This window comes from Lytechinus variegatus, chromosome 10 (genome assembly GCF_018143015.1).
Source record: "Lytechinus variegatus isolate NC3 chromosome 10, Lvar_3.0, whole genome shotgun sequence".
NCBI classification, from domain to species: domain Eukaryota; kingdom Metazoa; phylum Echinodermata; class Echinoidea; order Temnopleuroida; family Toxopneustidae; genus Lytechinus; species Lytechinus variegatus.
Window position 1 is genome coordinate 16,125,100 of NC_054749.1, and position 20,459 is coordinate 16,145,558.

Sequence of the window (20,459 nt, forward strand, 5' to 3'; positions counted from 1 at the left end):
CGTCATTTGCTTATATGGATCTGTACCAATGTTAAAATGTGTAAAAATTTTCAGGATATTACAAATGTGTAATTTAACAGGGTCTTTTCAAAGTGTAAACTTTTTTTTATACGCACTGTATACGCATCACATTATCAATAGAGCAAAGTTTTGTTTTTAACAAGTTTTATTTGTTCCCAAATTGGTTAAAGGTCATGACAAGTACTCCCAAGAAATATGTTGGTTTGGATTAAAAGAGAAAATATAATGAGCATAACACTGAAAATTTCATGAAATTCAGATGTAAAATAAGAAAGTTAAGACATTTTAAAGTTCCACTTAGTTTTCTCAAAACAGTTTAAAAGCACAACTCAGTGATATGCAAATGAGAGAGTCGATGATGTTCATCACTCACTATATCTTGATTTTTATTGTTTGACTTATACAATATTTCAATCTTTAAAGAATAATTAAAGACTTCACAGAACCAGATATTGTTAAACAATGTTAGTTCCACATGTTTAGGTATGAACAAAAGTTGATTTCACATGACAAGGGGGAGAAAATCAGAATATTTCATACATGTATTTCATATTATAGAATACAGAAGAAATAGTGAGTGGGTGACGTCAGCAGTCCCCTCATTTGCATACGGACCAGGATGTGCATATAACTGTTGTGTGAAATTAAGCGAAATTTCACAAAGTAGTTAACTTTCTTTGTCCAGTGATTTGTAGTTTTTGGAGTTTTCTTTTGTTTTGGATACACTCGCTTTCAAATCCTTTTAGTGGAAGATTGTCTACATTTTTTATACCCGGTATGTAAAAAAAAATCAACACATCCTCCAGCAGACCCAGGAAGTTCATTGTAAAAAGGAGAGAAAAGAATCAATAAAATCCTCCTCACAATGCCACTGTCAGGATTGTTGTTAGGAGTTAGAACTCATGATACCTACATATATGAAAGAGGTGCTTTTTTCTTAGTTTACATGTAGTTGAAGATCTACTCTATTCTATTTATCCAATGTAGTATGTAGGGACAGTGATTTTCCGTTTCAAAAAATTACCTTTTCCGTTTCAGAAAATCTCAAATTCCGTTTCAGCATGTCAGAAAACGGAAATTCCGTTTCCCCATAGACTTTGTACACACGGAAAAGTGACAATTCCATTTACACATTGAATAGCAAAATCACAGCGCGTACACTCGCACTGGCCAATATTTGTATCTGCTACTGTACCAACAACACAATAGAATCCGTTCTAATCGGATCTATGCGGGTGCATTTAATAATTTTTCAAACACATTTAGCATGCATACATCCTCACCTTTCACATTATTAGCATTATTTTACGGTGAAATTAAATTTCATCGATAATTTTGTTTTTTTCGGACATCGTTATCATCAGTCAACGACTTTCGCCAATCAACCATCTTGGATTTTAAGACCACGATATCGTGCTGTTACATCTTCAAACTTAGAGGGCAGCAACACACGACCGTGCAGTTGAGCGATATGAAGAGATATGAAGCGATGTGAAGCTCAAATCGGCCGGCCGGTACTATCAAGTGTGCTGATGTCGAGAGCAGTCACGATGTGTGAATTGTCATGATTGTAGCGAAGTGAGATCGTGTTTTCTGGGGTTTTGTGGCCATTTAATATTCTCATTTTGTTGTTACTTTGGAGAAATTTCTGTTGCTATTCTGTGTATTTTGAGGGAAAATACGTTTTCCGTGATTTTCCGTTTGAAATGCCACTTTCCGTTTCAAAAGGCCTTTTCCGTGAATTCCGTCCGTTTTCCACGATTGCGGAAAATCACTGTCCCTAAGTATGGTCTAAGTTTGTCAGATTAGCAATGATATTATAATTATATGTGTGATAAACTCCCAGGTGAATACAAAAGAGAATCGTGCCAGTGACCCAAGAACCAATATAAAGTGCTACAGTTTTGATGGAAATTGAAGAAGTATAAAAAATGATTTGCAATGCTTTATTACATTAGTATGCAATAAATTCACACAAGACAAGAAAGCCCATCAAACACTTCATGTTTACTACACAATATTTCCTTTCTAAGTGTTCAGATAAAAGTTTTAGCTGTCTAAGTGACAGAGAGTGTTATACCACGTTGAAGGGTTCACTGCTGAAATAATCCAACAGGGGGTTACAGGACAACACACAAAGATTTAAAGGCTTTTTAAAGCCCATACATGCTATGCAGAATGTAAAATCCGAGAAGTTTAAGAGTAGGAATTTTGCAATGATACCAGAGACAAAATGGCATTGTCTATTTGATGGTGCATCTAATGTATATCTCTTGTAAAAATAAAAATAAAATCATTGTACATGTAATTCCACATTTTCATGATGGAGTCACAGCATGTTTTACAAATTAGATGGAAAGAATAGAATGCATCACAACCAATAGAAAATACATCAAGTGTTTGACATTGTTGGATTCCTCATGTACATTTCACATATTCTGTGAATGCAACTGGGTTTGAAATGTCATATTTTTTTCATTTTCTGTCTGACTTTGATAAGAAAGTAAATTTTTCCCAAAAGCCTGTTCAAAACGAACTCAGGTTTAAATCAAACTGTAAAGTCTCAGTGTATGCTAACATTTTGGAGAGCCAAATGTGTAGAAAGTTTGATCATGCATTATGTTTCTCATGTTTAATGGAATCTTCACCCATAGGCCTACTTTCATGGCAAGAAAAGTCTTGTAGTTATCATTTCCATACATTTTTAACAGTTTAGGAGGTAAGGGCACTGATGAATTGCACATTAACAGTTACGTTTTGTGTCACATTTGGCTTTCCATAGACCATTATTGCTAAAACAAAGTTCACAATGAAGGCCCCCTCTAAAAAGAACAAAGTATCATTACAGATGAGTAATTTCTATCATAAAACAGGTTCAAGGTTGTAGCCAATGGTGTGTATGCAAGACACACGTATGTTCATGCTTCAATTCTACACAACCTCCAAGCTGTGTATTTTGGGTGCATCATTTTACACATAGCATGCAAAAACTGTGACGCTATGTGAAATATGCATTCTTTTGGAGAAAGGGCTATGGCAAGGATTTTACAGGCGCACATACCTGCTATGCCTAGAAAGCAGGTGTGATTGCTTCATGGGTCGTCTTCTTCCGATCCTTGAAATTTTGGAGACTAGAACCATTCCACAACAAATTCATACTGCTGACCCATTTTACAAAACAAATAAAGCACATTTTAAATTTGCGATGTTCGTAAAGATAAAGGCAACTGGGGTATTCACAAAAACATGTAAAAGCACTTGGCGCAAGAGCCTCAAGACATTGCATATTGCCATTACCTTTGAATGCGCTGCATTGCCACTCATAAATGTGCATTATTTGCATATCATCCTGCTTGAATGGCACAAAATATCCTTTTCAATGATACATACCTCCACCATCTACAGAAGTGATTTGGAAACTGAAGTCGCTGTAACTGTAATACGAGTACACATATTCAATAAACATTTGTGAATTGTTCATCATGTGGAACTGAGCTGACTCTGGAAAGATGGTATAATAGGACTCATCATAGGAGTATATAGTCCATGTCCTGGTGCCATTGATGTTTGGGTCATGTCCATAACCAAAGGTGAGGTACGAGCCATACGTTAGATAATGATATGATGGTTCGATCAGAAAAGCCTGGTTTGATGTACTGAGCTTCCATAGCACATAGCCACCTTTTGAGTGATAGTCTGATATTGAGTGATAGTCTGATGTCATATTCACTGATTCACCAACTGCTAATTCAATATCTAAAAACACACATAAAAGAAAATTATTTTGATAAAATTAATACCCATACAGATAGGAAGAAAATTATATACAATAAAAGTTGAAACAGTCAGGCTATTAAGATCTATACTGAGTAAAGTTTGTTTTATCTGTTCCATTGTTTTATGAACTCTTCCGATTATTAGAGAATGGAAATCTTGAAAACCAGTTGACTTTATACTGAAGAGAAAAAAAAGACAGTTCAATGAAATTTTGAGGAAGATTGTATGAATAAGATTTTTATGAGCATTTGAATATCAAGATCACCAATGCAATGTCGATCCTTCCATTGGAAATGCAAACAAGATCTGTGATGTCATAAATGTACAATTTTCCAAATACTTTAATACATAATTGGATCACCTAAATTTCTCTTTAATATAATCTGCTGCAAGATCTGGTGTTCCTTTTTAAAAGAGGTAAAGGAATACAAATTGCACGAGAATGTATCATGGGTGAATTATTTGTTCTATTATTAGAATGAGCAAAAAATAGAGATGTTTTTTTTTTACATTTTCAGTGTCCAAAGGGGATAGTTGTACTTGCGTGACATCACAGATCTTGCTCACATTGCCAATGAAAGGATCTCCATATTATTTGTGTTCTTGACATTGAAAATTTCTTAACTTTCTTATTTTTGCCCAATTCTACTCTAACTTCCACTGATATTCTGCTTTCATACATGATAACTTGATTCATGGGTTTCATTCCCCTTCAAGGCAAACATATATGTTACACCCCAAAGCTTGACTACAGATAAACTACAAGTGTCCCCTAATAGAGAAAAACACTGTACAGTACCAAGAAACACAGCATACACCAATAGGCATAAACCTGCAATTTCTCTCTCATTTTATGAGTTAATACGGAAGTTTACATAAATGCATGCATCAATTTTTAATTGGAATACTAGTGGTACAATCAAGATATTCATATTATAATTACCGCATCCATTTTCATCCGTCCCATCATCACAGTCGACATTTAAGTCGCATTGCACTGAACGGTTGTGCCACGCACTCCCATCGCAGAAGAAATAACCTGAAAAAATTAATATGTCGATCAAAGTGAATTTAATTTTCCAGTCTGAAAGATCTGTTTTTCTTTATATGTTTAGGCATGCGTTAACCCTTTGAACCCAATTGTGAACGTGTATATACCTGATAAGCCAGTGTGGCCTCAAGCCATTGACTTGAAAAAATTTGGCTCTAGATATCAGGTGATCTTGTAAAAATGACGCCATCTTTCTACTACATGTAGGGATATTAAGTTGATAACTTCCGTCCAGATTGGTACCAATTTCAGAAAGGTTATAGCATAAAAAAATTGCCAAAATATGCTTTTCTACCACGGTGGCTCGTGTGGCATGTGCAGTAATACACAGTGTAATATATGGCTGACTATGGGGAAGCTATTGATAAATCTGACTTTTGTCCAAACCAGCGTTCTTGCCAGAAAAGAATTCACCCATGTCGGGGACTTGTGCTGCCACTCCAGGGGGGTGGGTGTGGGAGGGGGGGTTCACCCCTCCCTCGCAGAGCGCAGGAGCGACGGCCTTTTCATCAAATAGAGACGCTAAGGAAGCCCCATTGTGGCGTATTTTTAAGCCCACACAAATGCACATAAATGCGAGGCCTGGGAGTAAACATCGATTGATCGAATGGTTTGATTGGCATGCCGCCAATCAGCAATCGATTAGCAAAATTTACACTAATCGAATGTTCGGCAGATCCCGATTATGACATTGGGAGAACTTGAATACCCAAGTAATAATAACAAAATGACAAGAAAACAATGATGACACTTCACACAGGTTTTAAAAATTATGTTACCGAGATAATTTTTCAAAAAATAATCAATGATTGTATTACATTCACAGTTACACACCAACATGAAAGCGCTCCGAATTTTTTTTAATCCCACCCAACCTTGCCCTCGATACACAAAATGAGTTCATTGTCTGCGTGCAAAAAACAATAAGAAAACACACAACCAAGCTCACTTGAGCTGATTGGACCTTCGGATAGCCAATGAAACTTTGGGGGAAACAAAGAAGGTAGTGGTTCCCTTATCAGGAGAGGTCATGACTTCAGAAATAAATTGACCCCTCCCCCATCTGTGTGTGTGTGTGAGGGAGAGAGAAAGATAAGGGTGGGAGCTGGAGAATTCCTTTCATGTTTCAAAACAATAATGCAACATTTTTTGTATCCCCCTCACACAATGAAAACTACATTCCAACATGCGCCCGTCTTCACCGGTACTTTCTCGACTAGTCTCCAAAAATAGACCCAGTTATACATGTAGGTTCAAATGATAAAAAATCATAATTTTAAAAGGTATTTCAAATTAAATATTTTGCAAAATATTTTTTTGAAATACATGTGTAGAATCGTGGGCAGTGCCACAAGTGGGGGCGGGGACATGGTGTGGGCAAGGGATGAAAATATTCAAGAAATGCTCCACCTGGGGTCAGTCTCAAAGAATAGTTCGTGAATGAGTTGTTTACAACTTTGGGCTTGGACTTTGGACTCGACTTGGCTGATCTGGGCTGATTCATTCATATGCAGGGGTGTGGCACTTGGAGGGATGCATGCATAATACCAGAGTACCAGCATGGATTTAGGAAGGATTTTCATTGGAACAATAAACTGAAAGTTTTAATCTCATTTCATGTAGTTTCTTTTGATATAAATATCATGGAGAAGGGGAAAAAGGTCCTACTTTCATTTATTCTAAACATGTGACTTTGATGGAGATTTCACCATAAAGTAGGTCAACTATTGTGACTTAAAAGACCTGATTCCCGACGAACAATCGAATCATTCGATTATTTTTTCAGAAAATAATTGAATGGTAAAAATGACAATCGTCCCAGGCCCAGCATCCATGCACCATAGCGGTCACGCACAGTTCTCAAACTCCTTAGCTATTCGTTCATTGTGTGCAGAGAGGGCGGGATAAAATGACAAAAACAGTACAACTCCTTTGCTATTCGTTCATTGTGTGTATAGAGGGCGGGATAAATGACAAACACGGTACAAGTACATGTTCCTTTGTATATACAATGCATTTATTCCAAGTTCCATGCCCATCATATCAGTAAACGCAGCTACCGGTAGGTCATGGAGCATAGCTGGTGTGATGTGCGGGGCAGACGGGGGAATAGGCAACGGAACGACCGTACCGTGCTGTCATATGCCCGCAATAGCAGGCACGAGCTAGCTGGGCGCCTTGCCACTTTCCTAGCCGTAGTAGGCCTGTAAGTGGTCTAAAGTTGGACTTCGGCGCAACCCGATAAATGAAGTTGATATCACTAAGATGAGTTCATGGAGTGTATTATTTTTTTCTGAATATTTCAATTTTAATTTTTTCACGCATGTCGCTGAAATTTTACGCATGGTTCCACTTGATCTCCATTAATTTCCGCACGCACGGTGTTTGAACCATGCGTATTATACACATGCGAGAACGCTATTATACACAGCGTTCTCGCCAGTGTATAATACGCATGGTTCAAACACCGTGCGTATTATACACTCGCCAGTGTATAATACGCACGGTGTTTGAACCATGCGTATTATACACTGGCGAGAACGCTGGTCGAAACACTGAATTTGAACATAAAACAGACACTAAAGATGACATTACTGTCTGTAGACTAGGTCTACAACACACTAAAGAACTTAAGCTGGGCCCGCCCGGGTACTAGAGGGGGGAAGATGCCGTTGGGGATATGTGCAAATAATTCAGGATATGGGTCACAGCTGCTCCTAATAATGTAGGTTTCAAAGGAGCAGCTTTTTATTACAATACATGTAAGTCTCTTGACATTGAACAACAAGGTCCGGAGTTTGAATCCCACCACAGTATTCACATCCTTTGGCAAGGCCTTTATCTACATTTGCCCCTCTTTGCCCAGGTGTAGTAAGTGGGCAACCAGTAGGAATAAATTCATTAAATGCTTGAGTGCCTGATAAGAGTAGCCATGCTAAAGGTTGTGTAATAGTATGCAGCGCTTAGAAAACATTGTATTAAGCAGTATATAAATGTTGCACATTATTATTATCATTATTATTTCTATGTAGGGGAAGGCAGGGTAAGTTGAGCATAGGGGCAAGTTGAGCCACCAGCCCCAGGCCAATTATGAATGAGTCAGAAATTGTGGTGGTGTCATGTATTGAAGACCCATAGCATAACCTCTAACCCCACCACATTGTTTTCAACTTTGAAACAAAAAGTAGTTTTTTAGAGGGAAAAATATGAATTTCAGCCAAAAAAGTAAAAAAGAGTGTGAAATAGATAAGTGCTTTATAAACACACACGTCTTTGAATATAATAAAGACATGATAACAACATTATTAGTCCAGGTATGGATCTTCATTCTTGTCATAGTCTTTTATATGATGGATGCATAATAAATGTGTGGATACAAAATTATCGCACTAAGTTCAGACTGGGGTAAGTTGAGCCAAACAGCATGGGGCAAGCTGAGCCATGGTAATTCTTATGGTAATGTATCTTGAAAAACAAACAAACCATAAAAATCGATTGAAATGCTGGCTGAAAGGAGCAAATTTACATGACTGCTCTTTTCCTTTTAAAGGATGTTAGTATTTATAGAGAATTAGCAAGTGAAAAGACTTTAAACAAAAAATTGACATGCTGGTTCTCCCCTCATACATTTTGTACATAGTGTTTGTGGCTCAACTTACCCCAGAAGGTGGCTCAAACTTACCCCATATATGGGGCAAGTTGAGCCATTTGACATTTTTTTTTCAAAGGTCAAAATATTTTAGAAGAATCAAATTTCAAGGCAAGGTACTTATTTCGACAAGATTATTAATCATATCAATTCTAACATGCAAAAAGCAAAAACTGTCACAACTTACCCCCCCTTCCCCTACAGATTTGAGTAGTGAAATCATAAAAAAAGTTTTCTTTAAGCAAATTAATTCTAAAGTGTTACCAATTCTGGTCTTTCTACATTTGGATTTATATTATGCAACAGGTCTGTTACCTTGACCTTCATTGATGAATATTCAAACAAATATTCTAATCATTCTTAACTTGGGTTGAGTTCAGGACAATGTGGGTAAATTTCTAACTGAAGGAAAACATGCGATGGCTGGGATTTGAATCCATGTCCCTCTGATCGAAAGAGGAGAGTCGCACATGTAAGACCACGTTTCCCCCACACCAACGATGCCCCCACAACTATATCACAAATCTTCAACTGGTTAATAGAGATTTGCTTGGTTTTGATTCATTAGTTTACATTATATTTATTGTATAACTTAATGAAATTATTTCGTTATTTATTCACATATTAATTATTTAATTCATTTATTATCTAAGTTCCATTTTTAAGGGGGGAATCATTATTATTATGGGTGAAGGCTATAAAAGAGATGAATCGTTTGAAATTGGAAGAAAAATGAATTTTCATAACTCCTGACAACTGATCTCATAATATAAACATCTTCACAAGATTACCTTTCTAAGCAACTAAAATGAAATAAATAATAATTAAAAATAAACAATTTAATCTGAGGCGGACACTATATTTACCCTGGTAGTGATAACTTCCATTTCTATTGAGAGAATAATTCTGGTATTGTAAACACTTGTATTAGCCTGTTATCGCTAGGTGTTTTTCAGAAAAAAATATTACCTGATGCATTGAAAACTGTGATGTTAATAAGAAATCCATATCCTTCATAGAATGAGTCTGATTTGAACTCAACAAAGAAGTTATTAGCTGTGATGTAGAGGTTTTCTGGAAGAATGTAGGAATAACCGTAAAAAGAGGTTATCACATGCCCTGAAGAATTTGTAGAGTCCCAGTCACGTCCAATTTTCAGAGTGTCTCCATAATTACCAAGGTGGACCGTTCCGAAGGATAACTCAGAAACAATGTCACCCGAGTCTACGTCTGCTTGGAAAGTCCACAGCACGTAGGAATTTGGTTGATAGTACCAGAACGGATAGTTGAAAGTTGAAAGCTGAACATGCGAATCCACATCCAAGATATATTCTTGAAAAAAAGAAGGAGACAACAATTATATAGTGTTTACCTTCATTCTTGGCTTCAGGGATTATATTTTGCCCGAAGCACGCAGCGCTGAGGGAAAATATTATCCCGAGGGAAAAATAGCTTCAGAGGGGAGTTGAAATGTTATTTACTAAAATGACAGACCAGGCAATATTTGTTATATTATAAAGTCTATGTGGATTCGCCATCAGAGATTGCATTCATCATCTGACTCAAACCCAAAATTCTTGCTACAGCTCTGATTCATCTACACCATAATAGCTTTTTTTTTTGTTGAAAATACATCAAGCGCGTTCTTCATGCAATTGACGCATTAACATTAGCGCATACATCAAATAAACTACCTTGTTATGCAACGAGTGACGTCACCTTAGTAAATATAACGCCGCAATTGACAATACAGCGCAGTATATTCCCTGAGGTGACGTCAAAACCTAGAATATAATAAATGCGATCCTCGCAGCTATGGTCACGTGATGGCATATTGACCTATCACTGATTCAAATCTACATCACCTATGTAATATTAGACAAAATAATTCATGATATATTATTATCTCAGGTAAATTATTTTACAAATACAAAATATTATCTTCAATAATTTATTGAACCATTTCAAATGCAAACTAACTTTATCTCAATGATATTGTGTCATTTTTACTGTGCAAAATTTGAGCCAGGAAACAAATGAAAAATGGAAAGTGTCACCAGACTTGCTCATTTAATCAGACAATTTGCATGCAATAACAAATGCTGGTGTAATTACATTTCTAGACAAAGACAGGTGTCATGATTTTTAGTAGCTTCACATACCATTATCATTCATATAATGCATTGTTATCCACTATTAAAAGATGCTCATGGCCCAGTCAAGATAAATAAAATGATATGAAACCAGCAGCTCAGAATTATTTTATATTGACAAGAAATTTCAGATAAAAGGCGATTGCTCATGTGCAATCGTGAAATGACAAGGAAATCCCAACTATGTTTGATTTTCTAAATACCTGTAATAACTGACTTTTAAGATACTAGCTTTATGTTTTACACAAAGATATACCCATATATATTCAATTGTAACTTTAATATACTTTTAACACATACCTGAGTTTGATAATAAGGTTCTTTATATCTCAATTAAAAAAGGTACTTGTCTGTCTTGTAAGTATTGCACTTAAACGCATCAAAGAGGATATAGACGTGCAGGCCATTCATGCAATCACTGCTACTATATTCTTCTTTTAATTAGCATGTTTTTGCTCAGCTGTTTCTTAAATGCAGCTAGATTGGGTGCATTTTTAGTAGTTGGAGAAAGTGAATTCCACTCTACAATTGTACGAGGGTAGAGGGAATATTTGTAGCAATCCTTATTTGCTCTGATTATATTGAAGTTTAAATCACGAGACTGTCTGGTTATTCTGGTTGTTGGCCTGGAGGATGTTTTGGTAGTGATTTTGATTGATATTACATGGAGTGATGTTGTGTATTTCTTTAAACAAAAATATAAGCCGGCTACTTGTTCTTGTGTCTTGGAGAGTATCCATTTTAATAACTTTATATCTGAACAGAAAATGTTAAAAAATCTTGATACTTACCACAATCATACTCATCACTTCCATCTACACAACTAGGAATCAAGTCACATAGATCATTTTGATGCAAAATCTTCTCACCATCATCGCAATCAAAGATGTCTAGAAGAAAATGAAAGAACAGTATAATACTTATGAATACTAAAATCTCTATATATTTTCCTACATAGGTTTTTGAGGTTGTAAAATCATAGAAAAAGATAATGAAACTTTAAGAATATTAATCAGATATCATTTTGAAGTGTTGTCTGTCTAGCCTTGGATTACATCATATATGTTCCTTACATTAACCTTGTCTTGTCTTTCCGTCAATGGCCATGGCATATGAATGCCAAGATTGACTTGACCTGAATTTTACACCAGATACGCCTTACTCTTTGATGAATAGTGTATTGATTTTAACGTGCATAGGTTGTGACTCTCCTAGACACGGGACCAACATTTGCATCCTTTCCAATGGATGGAGTGTTTTTCAACTACATTCACATTTGCACTGAAGACAGTGGTGAGGCATGCTTACCACAACCCTATATCATCAGATTTTTTTGTTAGACAAATTTCATCACGAGCAGGACTCGAACCCCTCACGTTGGGATCTACGATCTTATCCAAAACATGCGCTCTAACCGAGCGAGCTACACTGCTTCTTCCTTGAGAAATATTCAAAATAATATCTTAACTCTTCATGCGTTCACCTGTAAACCCCCGTGTTGCATTATTTTAGCAGTGATCCCCTCTACGCAGTATAATACACTCTGTTATTTAGAGTGCCATAACTTTTTATCTGATCATTTTGAAAGAAAATGTTGTATAGCAAACTTGTAGAGTGTTTCCTGGGCTTTCTTATCGTATATAAATTTATTGGATAAATTATGGAAAAATGTATAATAAATTACATTTTCTAAATGCTTTTTCCTAATACTTCTAACAAAATTAAGCCCCCCTTTTTACTTTGGTTCTTGTGTTAGTGGCATGATTTTTATTTATCCACTTGGACTGTTCATTACATAAACTTTGTATTGATACCAAAATCATGATAATCTGATAAAAATAGCCCATATATAGTGGAAAATAAAAGATAATAAATTTTTGCCTGGTCAAGGTACTTTACTCCATTGAAAGGGTCTCATTCACATTCGTGCCATGAGTCACAGACTCCTAACAATAAACCTGGCCATCGTATTGTTTGTGAGGAGGGTTCTATTGATTTTCTCCTCTCCTTTTTCAATGAACTTCCTGGCTGTGATCAGGATGTATTGATTTTTTGGGGGCGAATTTTGTTCGCATTTTTGCACAATCACACATTTCCTATAGACGTCCCCTGTCCAATTGTTTTTCAAACAATTGCATGCCCCGGAGTGTGCCTTGGCTTATGGATGTACCATGAATATTCATCTCATTTTTTATTTACTACACTGCGCTATACTTACCTATACCATCTCATCAAATTGCTATTCGCTACCCTGAATCGAATAGCCACTGGTAAAAAAACTCCCCGAAAGAGGCTAACTGCAATCAGGTGGCCTGGGAAACCCGTCACGGGACGAGACCCATACATATAAGCCTCCTCTTTCGTTGCCAAGGAGGGGCGAGGTCTGCTGGGGAGGACGGTGGGGAGCTATAGGTAAGCTTGTTAGTAAATAATATGCTCACTACTGAGCATTCTGATTTACTACACTGCGCTATACTTACCTATACCATCTTATCAAATTGCTAGAATAGCATGAAAAAAACTGGAAGAGGGGCAGAAACGAGACCCTTTCCAGACAAGTTAGCATAACAACGATAAAGAAGCTGATTTACTACCAAATGGAGTAGTCTCCCAACTGGAGAAGCTACTCTAGGAATAAAGGGACAAGAATCATCAACCACATTAATGAAATATGTCAACTGGAAATAGCCTAGGAACGATTAGGACAAGACAAAACCGCCAAGGCAAACCTGTGTCTTGGCTATTACATCAGATAATAAGATACAAGGGTATTGGAATTGGTCCAATAGGTTGCCTGGAGGATCTCCTCCATAGAGGTACCCTGAAAAAGTGCCCAAGATGCTGCTATGCCCCGTGTGTCATGGGATCTAAGGGACCCTGATAAAATGGTGTTTTCTCCACCCGACCTGATCCCCTGCACTAACCATCGAGAAATTGTAATTGGACTAACAGGGCTGTGAGGTTCTATTACACTAATGAACAGTTGGTGGGAGGTGCGAATACACTTAGTCCAATCAATGTACCACTTTGACCACTATGACCCGGTTTCACCTTGAGTGCATGAAGCAAACTACGTCTTTGACCTGAAGCTATAGGCAACAAGAAGGCTGTCTTAATGGAAAGATCCAGGGAGCAATTATATATGGGTTTAAAGGGGGATTTGGCTAGGGCCGAAGCTCGTGGAAGGTTCCATTTGGGAAAGAGTCTTCGGCTGGGAGGATTCTGTTAAGAAGAAGGACCTTGTTAGTTTGGTAAGGACAACTGAATTGAGGTAGTCTCCCTCTTATAGAAGCCTGAATGAATGGCTGCTATGGCTGACCTGTAACCCCTTATAAAAGAGACTGATAAACCTTCATCAATAGAAGAAAGAAATCTGCTATCTAACCTAAAGAGGCAGAGGTTGGATCAATCTGTAAACTGCCACACCATCCGAAGTATCTCTGGAGTCTAGAATCATGAGTTTTCTAATTATGATGTATATTCATGCATTCATTGTTTTCTTGAAAATTCAGTGTGCTTCTCTTTGCCTACAGATGACATTGTGCAAATTTCCTGTAGAAAAATTTATGACACTGATGGATTTCAATATAGTTACGATTAATTGGACGACTGATTGGCTCAATGGTAACTGTTTGTAAGACGAGGCCCTGGTTTGGGAACAGACCTGTCATATCATCACAAGATATAACCTTTCTGGTGGAATCCCCAACAAATCTAGAATTGTCTTTTCTATCCTTTTCAAATAGTTATTTTGGATGGAAACCTCTTTACACAGCACTTGCTCAACCCTTTTGATAGTTGTTGGATTGCTGCAAGGTCCATAGTGACTTTTTGATATCATACAAAGGGCTTCTAGATCCAAACATCGAGGACTTCATGATCAAACAAATGACATTTGCAAAGTAATGAAGATCATACAGATGTTGTGAAGCGTTGTGGCCCAGTGGATTAATCTTCCAACTTTGAAACAGAGGGTCTTGGGCTTGAATCCCAGCCATGGCTTAATTTCTTTCAGCAAAAAAAAATTCATCCACCTTGTGCAGCATTCAATCCAAGTGAGATGAATGGGTACCTGGCAGGATTGTATTCCTCGAAAACCCAGGGTTATAATATCCAAGTCTTTGGACATAATGTGATATGTGCTATTCAAGAACTGCATTATTATCATTCACAAATTCCTAATGAATTCCTAATGAAAGTTGCAGGCAAAATTTACGAGATACCATATTGGCCTTCAATTTGAAAGAATTGACCACCCCTTGTACACTTTCAGAACCAGTTTGTTGGATCAGTTGGTAGAATGTACTTCTCACAACCACGAGTGTGGGGGGGGGGGGTATTTGCTACTACCCTGTTTGGCATTCAACATTTAGAGGATAGAGCCTCATCCATCTGGAGCCACACAGTGGCTGCCGGACGATCAATTGGGTAGAAAGAATTTTTGGAATATTTCTATACTCAGATTTCTATTACGAACAATAAAATATGATCTTAATCACAATCCCTGATTGAGAACTCTGGGATTGTATTGGGAAACTTTACCATTGGAACACACAGTAGATTATTAACTGTCATAATTATTATTAGGTGGTCTGTCTTTGACAGATAACCTCTTAATTTCGTCAGAATTTTCTTCTTCTTATTATTTTTATTTATTTTTAACGATTTTTTTGTTGCCAAGATATCTCAAAATGGACTTGGTCAATTTCATTGAATTTCATGTCATTTATAGGATCTGTCATTGACACGTCATAAGCTTTTCAAGGTCATCAGGTCATGATGACGTCATCTAGGCGCCATTTTGTAAAATCACATTATCAATCATATCTCCATTATCAATTATCCAAAATCAATAAAATTAACATCACATCAACTTCAAGTCAAGGCTCATCAGGTCTTGTCATCAAAGGTCGTCTGGAGGTCATGACGCACGCATCAAAATTTTAAAATGCTCAAAATCACTTTTTGACCAAAGTAGAGTACGTTCAGGTCATTGTAAGCATTTCAAAAATTTGCATGTGCACACGTATGCGCGTGCCTTTCCGCACGTAATGCCTTAACGCAGTGCAAAAACACCGTTTTTTTTATTGCATTGATAATATACTTCTGAGCAATTTGATACCAAATTTAGCTCTCTACGACCACGAAAAACGAAATTAACACCCGTTAAAGTTTGCAGCACATGTGCGTGCGAGCTCTCACTATAGGCCATATATGGGCAAAAACATGCCTATTGAAAATTCACTGTAGCTCTTTAAATAGTCCATTGACCCCCAATTTTTTTTTCATATATCGATGGAGTATGAGTTGTAGATTTGATTTCATGTCACCATTGTCCCTCAATTTGATCATGACGTCTTCAAAATGGCGTCGCAAGTCAAAATATTCATTTTCCTTGTTATGACGTCATAATAATTATGCAAATTAGGCTCTAACTCCGTGAATATTGGTCAATTTTCGATATGTTGTAGCTTAGGTCTCAGTCTTCATGACTTATTGCCTTTATTTTTCATTTCAATAAACGGATCATCCTGAAAAATTGCAAAAAAATAAAGCCATGTCATTTTTCCTCATTTTGCATGTAATCTCTATGGGACATGACTTTTTCTCAAAAATAGATTCGACATTCCTCTATTTCGTGAGCCATATCTCCATTGTTTCTTGTCAGTTTTCCCTGAGCTTTTAGTAATTGTAGCTGAGATTCTGAGCTTTTGGAATGTGCCCTCCATTTTTTGATCAGATGCCGGGATCATGCCCGTATTTCGCTTGCAAAATTGGAATTGTAATTCTCAAAATTGCTTACGTGTAATCTTTGGGGGGAATATCATGGCTCAATGGATAACGCATTTGACTTGCTTTCTCGAGGGCGCAGGTTCGAGTCCTGGGGTAAACATGATTTTTTTTTCTTTTTTTTACCACCCCTTACATGATCCTTTATGATAATTAAAAGGTATAAAAGTTAAAATTTAGCAAGATAAAACAGATTATAATTACTTTTTTCATATCACATGTATTGTCATACATCATTCCGTTGTCATCATGAAGATCATATTGATCTGCATGAACATGGTAATAGTAATCATCATGGCAAGAATAAAGACAGACCACCTAATTCGTCCGAATGACGAATTAAAATCTAGTTATAGATAATTATTTCCAAGGAGAAGCTGATATCATTGTGGCAAGTGTGGTAGAGTCTGATGGACAATAGCAGCAATTCTTATTAAGGGTTCACCACCCTCAGGCCTTGGTTTGAGATCTCAAGACTGTCTGAGCATCCAAAGACCACTCCATAAACCACATCTAAATGTTACTTCTGTCATTCCTTTATAAGCCAATAATAGAGTAGATATATACCTCAGATGCCACAAAAATATCAAGAATATTTAGGTCTACATTCTACACAAGTGACCTCAACTTTGTTAATAACCCAAGTTTGGCAAGTTTTACCATTATGCCTGTATGATTTGCCTGGTATGATTTGACAACCTCATCCATCACCACTATTTCCTCCTTTCTATGTTCTTCTGATATGAAAAAGATTTTTTTTTTTTACTGCACATTAACTTGAACACCTCAATATCACATATTGCTGTGGACTTGGAACAGATTTCAAATAATGAAATTCAATAGCAAAGAAATAGTCTTCCCCCACTGGGACTTGCTGAAGGTGGGGAAGGGCTAGTGTTAGATTGTCAAAATTCCCGGTTATGAGTGGGGGCCCTGAATTCAGTGCATTGAAAGTAGGCCTGGCGGCCCCATCCCCCACCACGAGGATTCCTATGACTTTCCCCGCTGCCCCTTTCATTCCTGGCGTCGCTACCAGAGTGAGGGAAGAAGGAGGGGGATGATCCCTTATGTTCATTATAGGTCTGGGGCTGGGGTATGGACAGGGATGCCACTAGGTGTCCTCCAATAATACTGAAAGTATCGTGGGCAGGGACATCCAGGATCAGTGAATTGGGGCATTGGCGGCGGAAGCCCAAAAATTTAGGGGGGGGGTCCACCTTAAATTTTGGGATGGGCACAGGTAAAAAAAAAGTGGAATGCCTCTGGCCGTCTCACCTGCATCACGCGGTTCAATATAGCAGCAGTGCTGACTTTGAATACTACTCTAACTCGCACAAGATGTTCAGTGATACATAGTTACTCTTATGTCCACTTTTTATGAACTAGACCAATAAACTTACAGAGATATGATGGTTATTCCACAAAAAACCCCAACATGGCCAAAGTTCATTGACCTTACATGACCTTTGACCTTGATCATGTGACCTGAAACTCGAACAGGATATTCAGTGATACTTGATTACTCTTATGTACAAGTTTCATGAATCAGATCCATAAACTTTCAAAGTTATGATGGTAATTCAACAGATACACCCAATTTGGCCAGTTCATTGACCTTTGACCTTGGTCATGTGACCTGAAACGCGCACAGGATGTTCAGTGATACTTGATTACTCTAATGTCCAAGTTTAATGAACTAGACCAATAAACTTTCAAAGTTATGATGGTAATTCAACAGATACCCCCATTCGGCCAAAGTTCATTGACCCTAAATGACCTTTGACCTTAATCATGAGACCTGAAACTTGCACAAAATGTTCAGTGATGCTTGATTACTATTATGTCCAAGTTTCATGAATCAGATCCATAAACTTTCAAAGTTATGATGGGAATTCAACAGATATCCCCAATTCGGCCAAAGTTCATTGACCCTAAATGACCTTTGACCTTGGTCATGTGACGTGAAACTCATGCAGGATGTTCAGTGATACTTGATTAACCTTATGTCCAAGTTTCATGAACTAGGTCCATATATTTTCTAAGTTATGATGACATTTCAAAAACTTAACCTCAGGTTAAGATTTCGATGTTGATTCCTCCAACATGGTCTAAGTTCATTGACCCTAAATGACCTTTGACCTTGGTCATGTGACATGAAACTCTAATATGATGTTCAGTAATACTTGATTAACCTTATGGCCAAGTTTTATTAACTAGGTCCATATACTTTCTAAGTTATGATGTCATTTCAAAAACTTAACCTCAGGTTAAGATTTGATGTTGACGCCGCCGCCGCCGTCAGAAAAGCGGCGCCTATAGTCTCACTTTGCTTCGCAGGTGAGACAAAAAATGGACAAGCCAGCAAGCAACAAAAAAAACAACAAATTTTTTTTTTGGGGGGTATCCCCCACCTAAAAATTTAGGGGGGAGGGGCAAGTGGCTTCTTACCTTGTTGTGATCGATGACATTGGCCGAAGTGGCATTATCATGATTTTGGGAACCACCGTTCACTTCATACCGCAGCACGCACGGTTCCCAATTTCCACCTCCATTCACTTTGTACACAAGTGTGCGTACGAGTGGTTCCCAAAACCACGATTTGGCCATTGAAGCTAAGGTTTGAAAAAACTGACGGTAGTTAGTTGTGTGTTTCTACAGTAATTTAACGCTTGAATAGTAAAAGCTTCGGTCTCTGTATTTTGATTCCTCCCCTGAACCGTGTTGGCTCCACTCACCAATACATAGACTGAAGAGTTGTTGGCCTGTACATAAAGACAATCAGCTAACCCAGTACCAGGGAGCACGAAGCGAAGCGGGCCGGAGCTCCCTGGGTTACGTACCGTGTCAGCATGCAGCTGTAACGTTAGATCCAACATTCGGCAGACCAAATTTGTGGATCATTTTGGTACATAAAATGTCACATTATGAAAAAACAATCACATCCAACTTCATGAGAAAATATATAAAATTCAGAAACATCGTACCTTATACAGCAATTACCGCTAATTCCTTTCAAATTATGATCAAAACTTAGTCATCCTCGATCATTTCGTTGGTCATAGTAAGTTGCCATCTTGGATGACGTCATCATCTTCCCAGACGTATTTACCAGTCGCTATTATATCGCGATTCGTGCTGCTATTTTGTGGTTCTTTATGTGCGTGCGTTCGGAACTTGTCACTCGCATTGATTGGCCAGGATATTGAGGATTCCAATCGAAACACCTTGATAAAAGCATAACTCAATCAACGTAGTGGGCAGTGCACATGTTTATAAATTATGTAATGTATAAAAGCAAATATCTCGGGGAAATATCTTTCACTCGGTCGATTGACATGCATCGCAATTGGAAGAGTTGTAGGGGAAAAAAGGAGGACTTTCCGACTCTTTTTTAGTACACAGAAAACAGGAAAAGTCGGAAATACGGAAATGAGACGGACAACAGGGAAAAAGACAGAATTCCATATAAATACGGAAAAGTAGCATCCCTGTATGGAACTAGAGCTAGCATATGGAGGTCTCTGGGCCTGGACTAGGGCCTGGCGGACTAGGTCTACTCAAGAGCTTATCAAATGTCTTGTCAGCTGTGGTGCTGGCTGAAATAGACTTGTCCAATACTTCTTGAAAGTGTTCATGAAACAAGTCCTTACCTTCGCAAGGAAGCTTATTGAGAAGTCTGGCTGCCCCTTTCTCAATCATCTTGAGAGCATCTAGAACTTTAGCCCTCCTTGCCCTTGTGCATAGCACTTTTGATCTTGCTGCTTGCTCATACTGGAGATCAGTGATTTTTGTGAGTGACTCTAACAATAAGTTCTTGTCATTAGTAGAGACTCCATGCTGCTAAGCCTCAGTAAGGGCGGTTAACAGGCACCCCTAGTACATCGCGACTTTCATACCGCTCCGGGCAGCCGCGTCCAGCGCTGCAAGCTGATAGTCGGCTGAGCGGTAACCAGTGCCGCAGAGAGGGTTACGGCCCGATCTAGACTTCCTCGCTCCCGCATCCCCGACACGGAAAGCA

The 20,459-nt window shown here is 37.8% G+C and overlaps 1 protein-coding gene across 1 annotated transcript in view; it reads right to left on the reverse strand.

Moving 5' to 3' along the window:
- The window catches only part of LOC121422473, a 181,350-nt gene that overhangs the window by 142,381 nt on the left and 18,510 nt on the right, over positions 1-20,459 (reverse strand). The window contains exons 10-13 of the mRNA XM_041617541.1: positions 11,443-11,541; positions 9,468-9,830; positions 4,742-4,837; positions 3,412-3,777 (exon numbers count right to left, since the gene is read on the reverse strand). Of these exons, the coding sequence (XP_041473475.1) occupies positions 3,412-3,777; positions 4,742-4,837; positions 9,468-9,830; positions 11,443-11,541 (924 nt within the window). The remainder of the gene's footprint in view (positions 1-3,411; positions 3,778-4,741; positions 4,838-9,467; positions 9,831-11,442; positions 11,542-20,459) is intronic.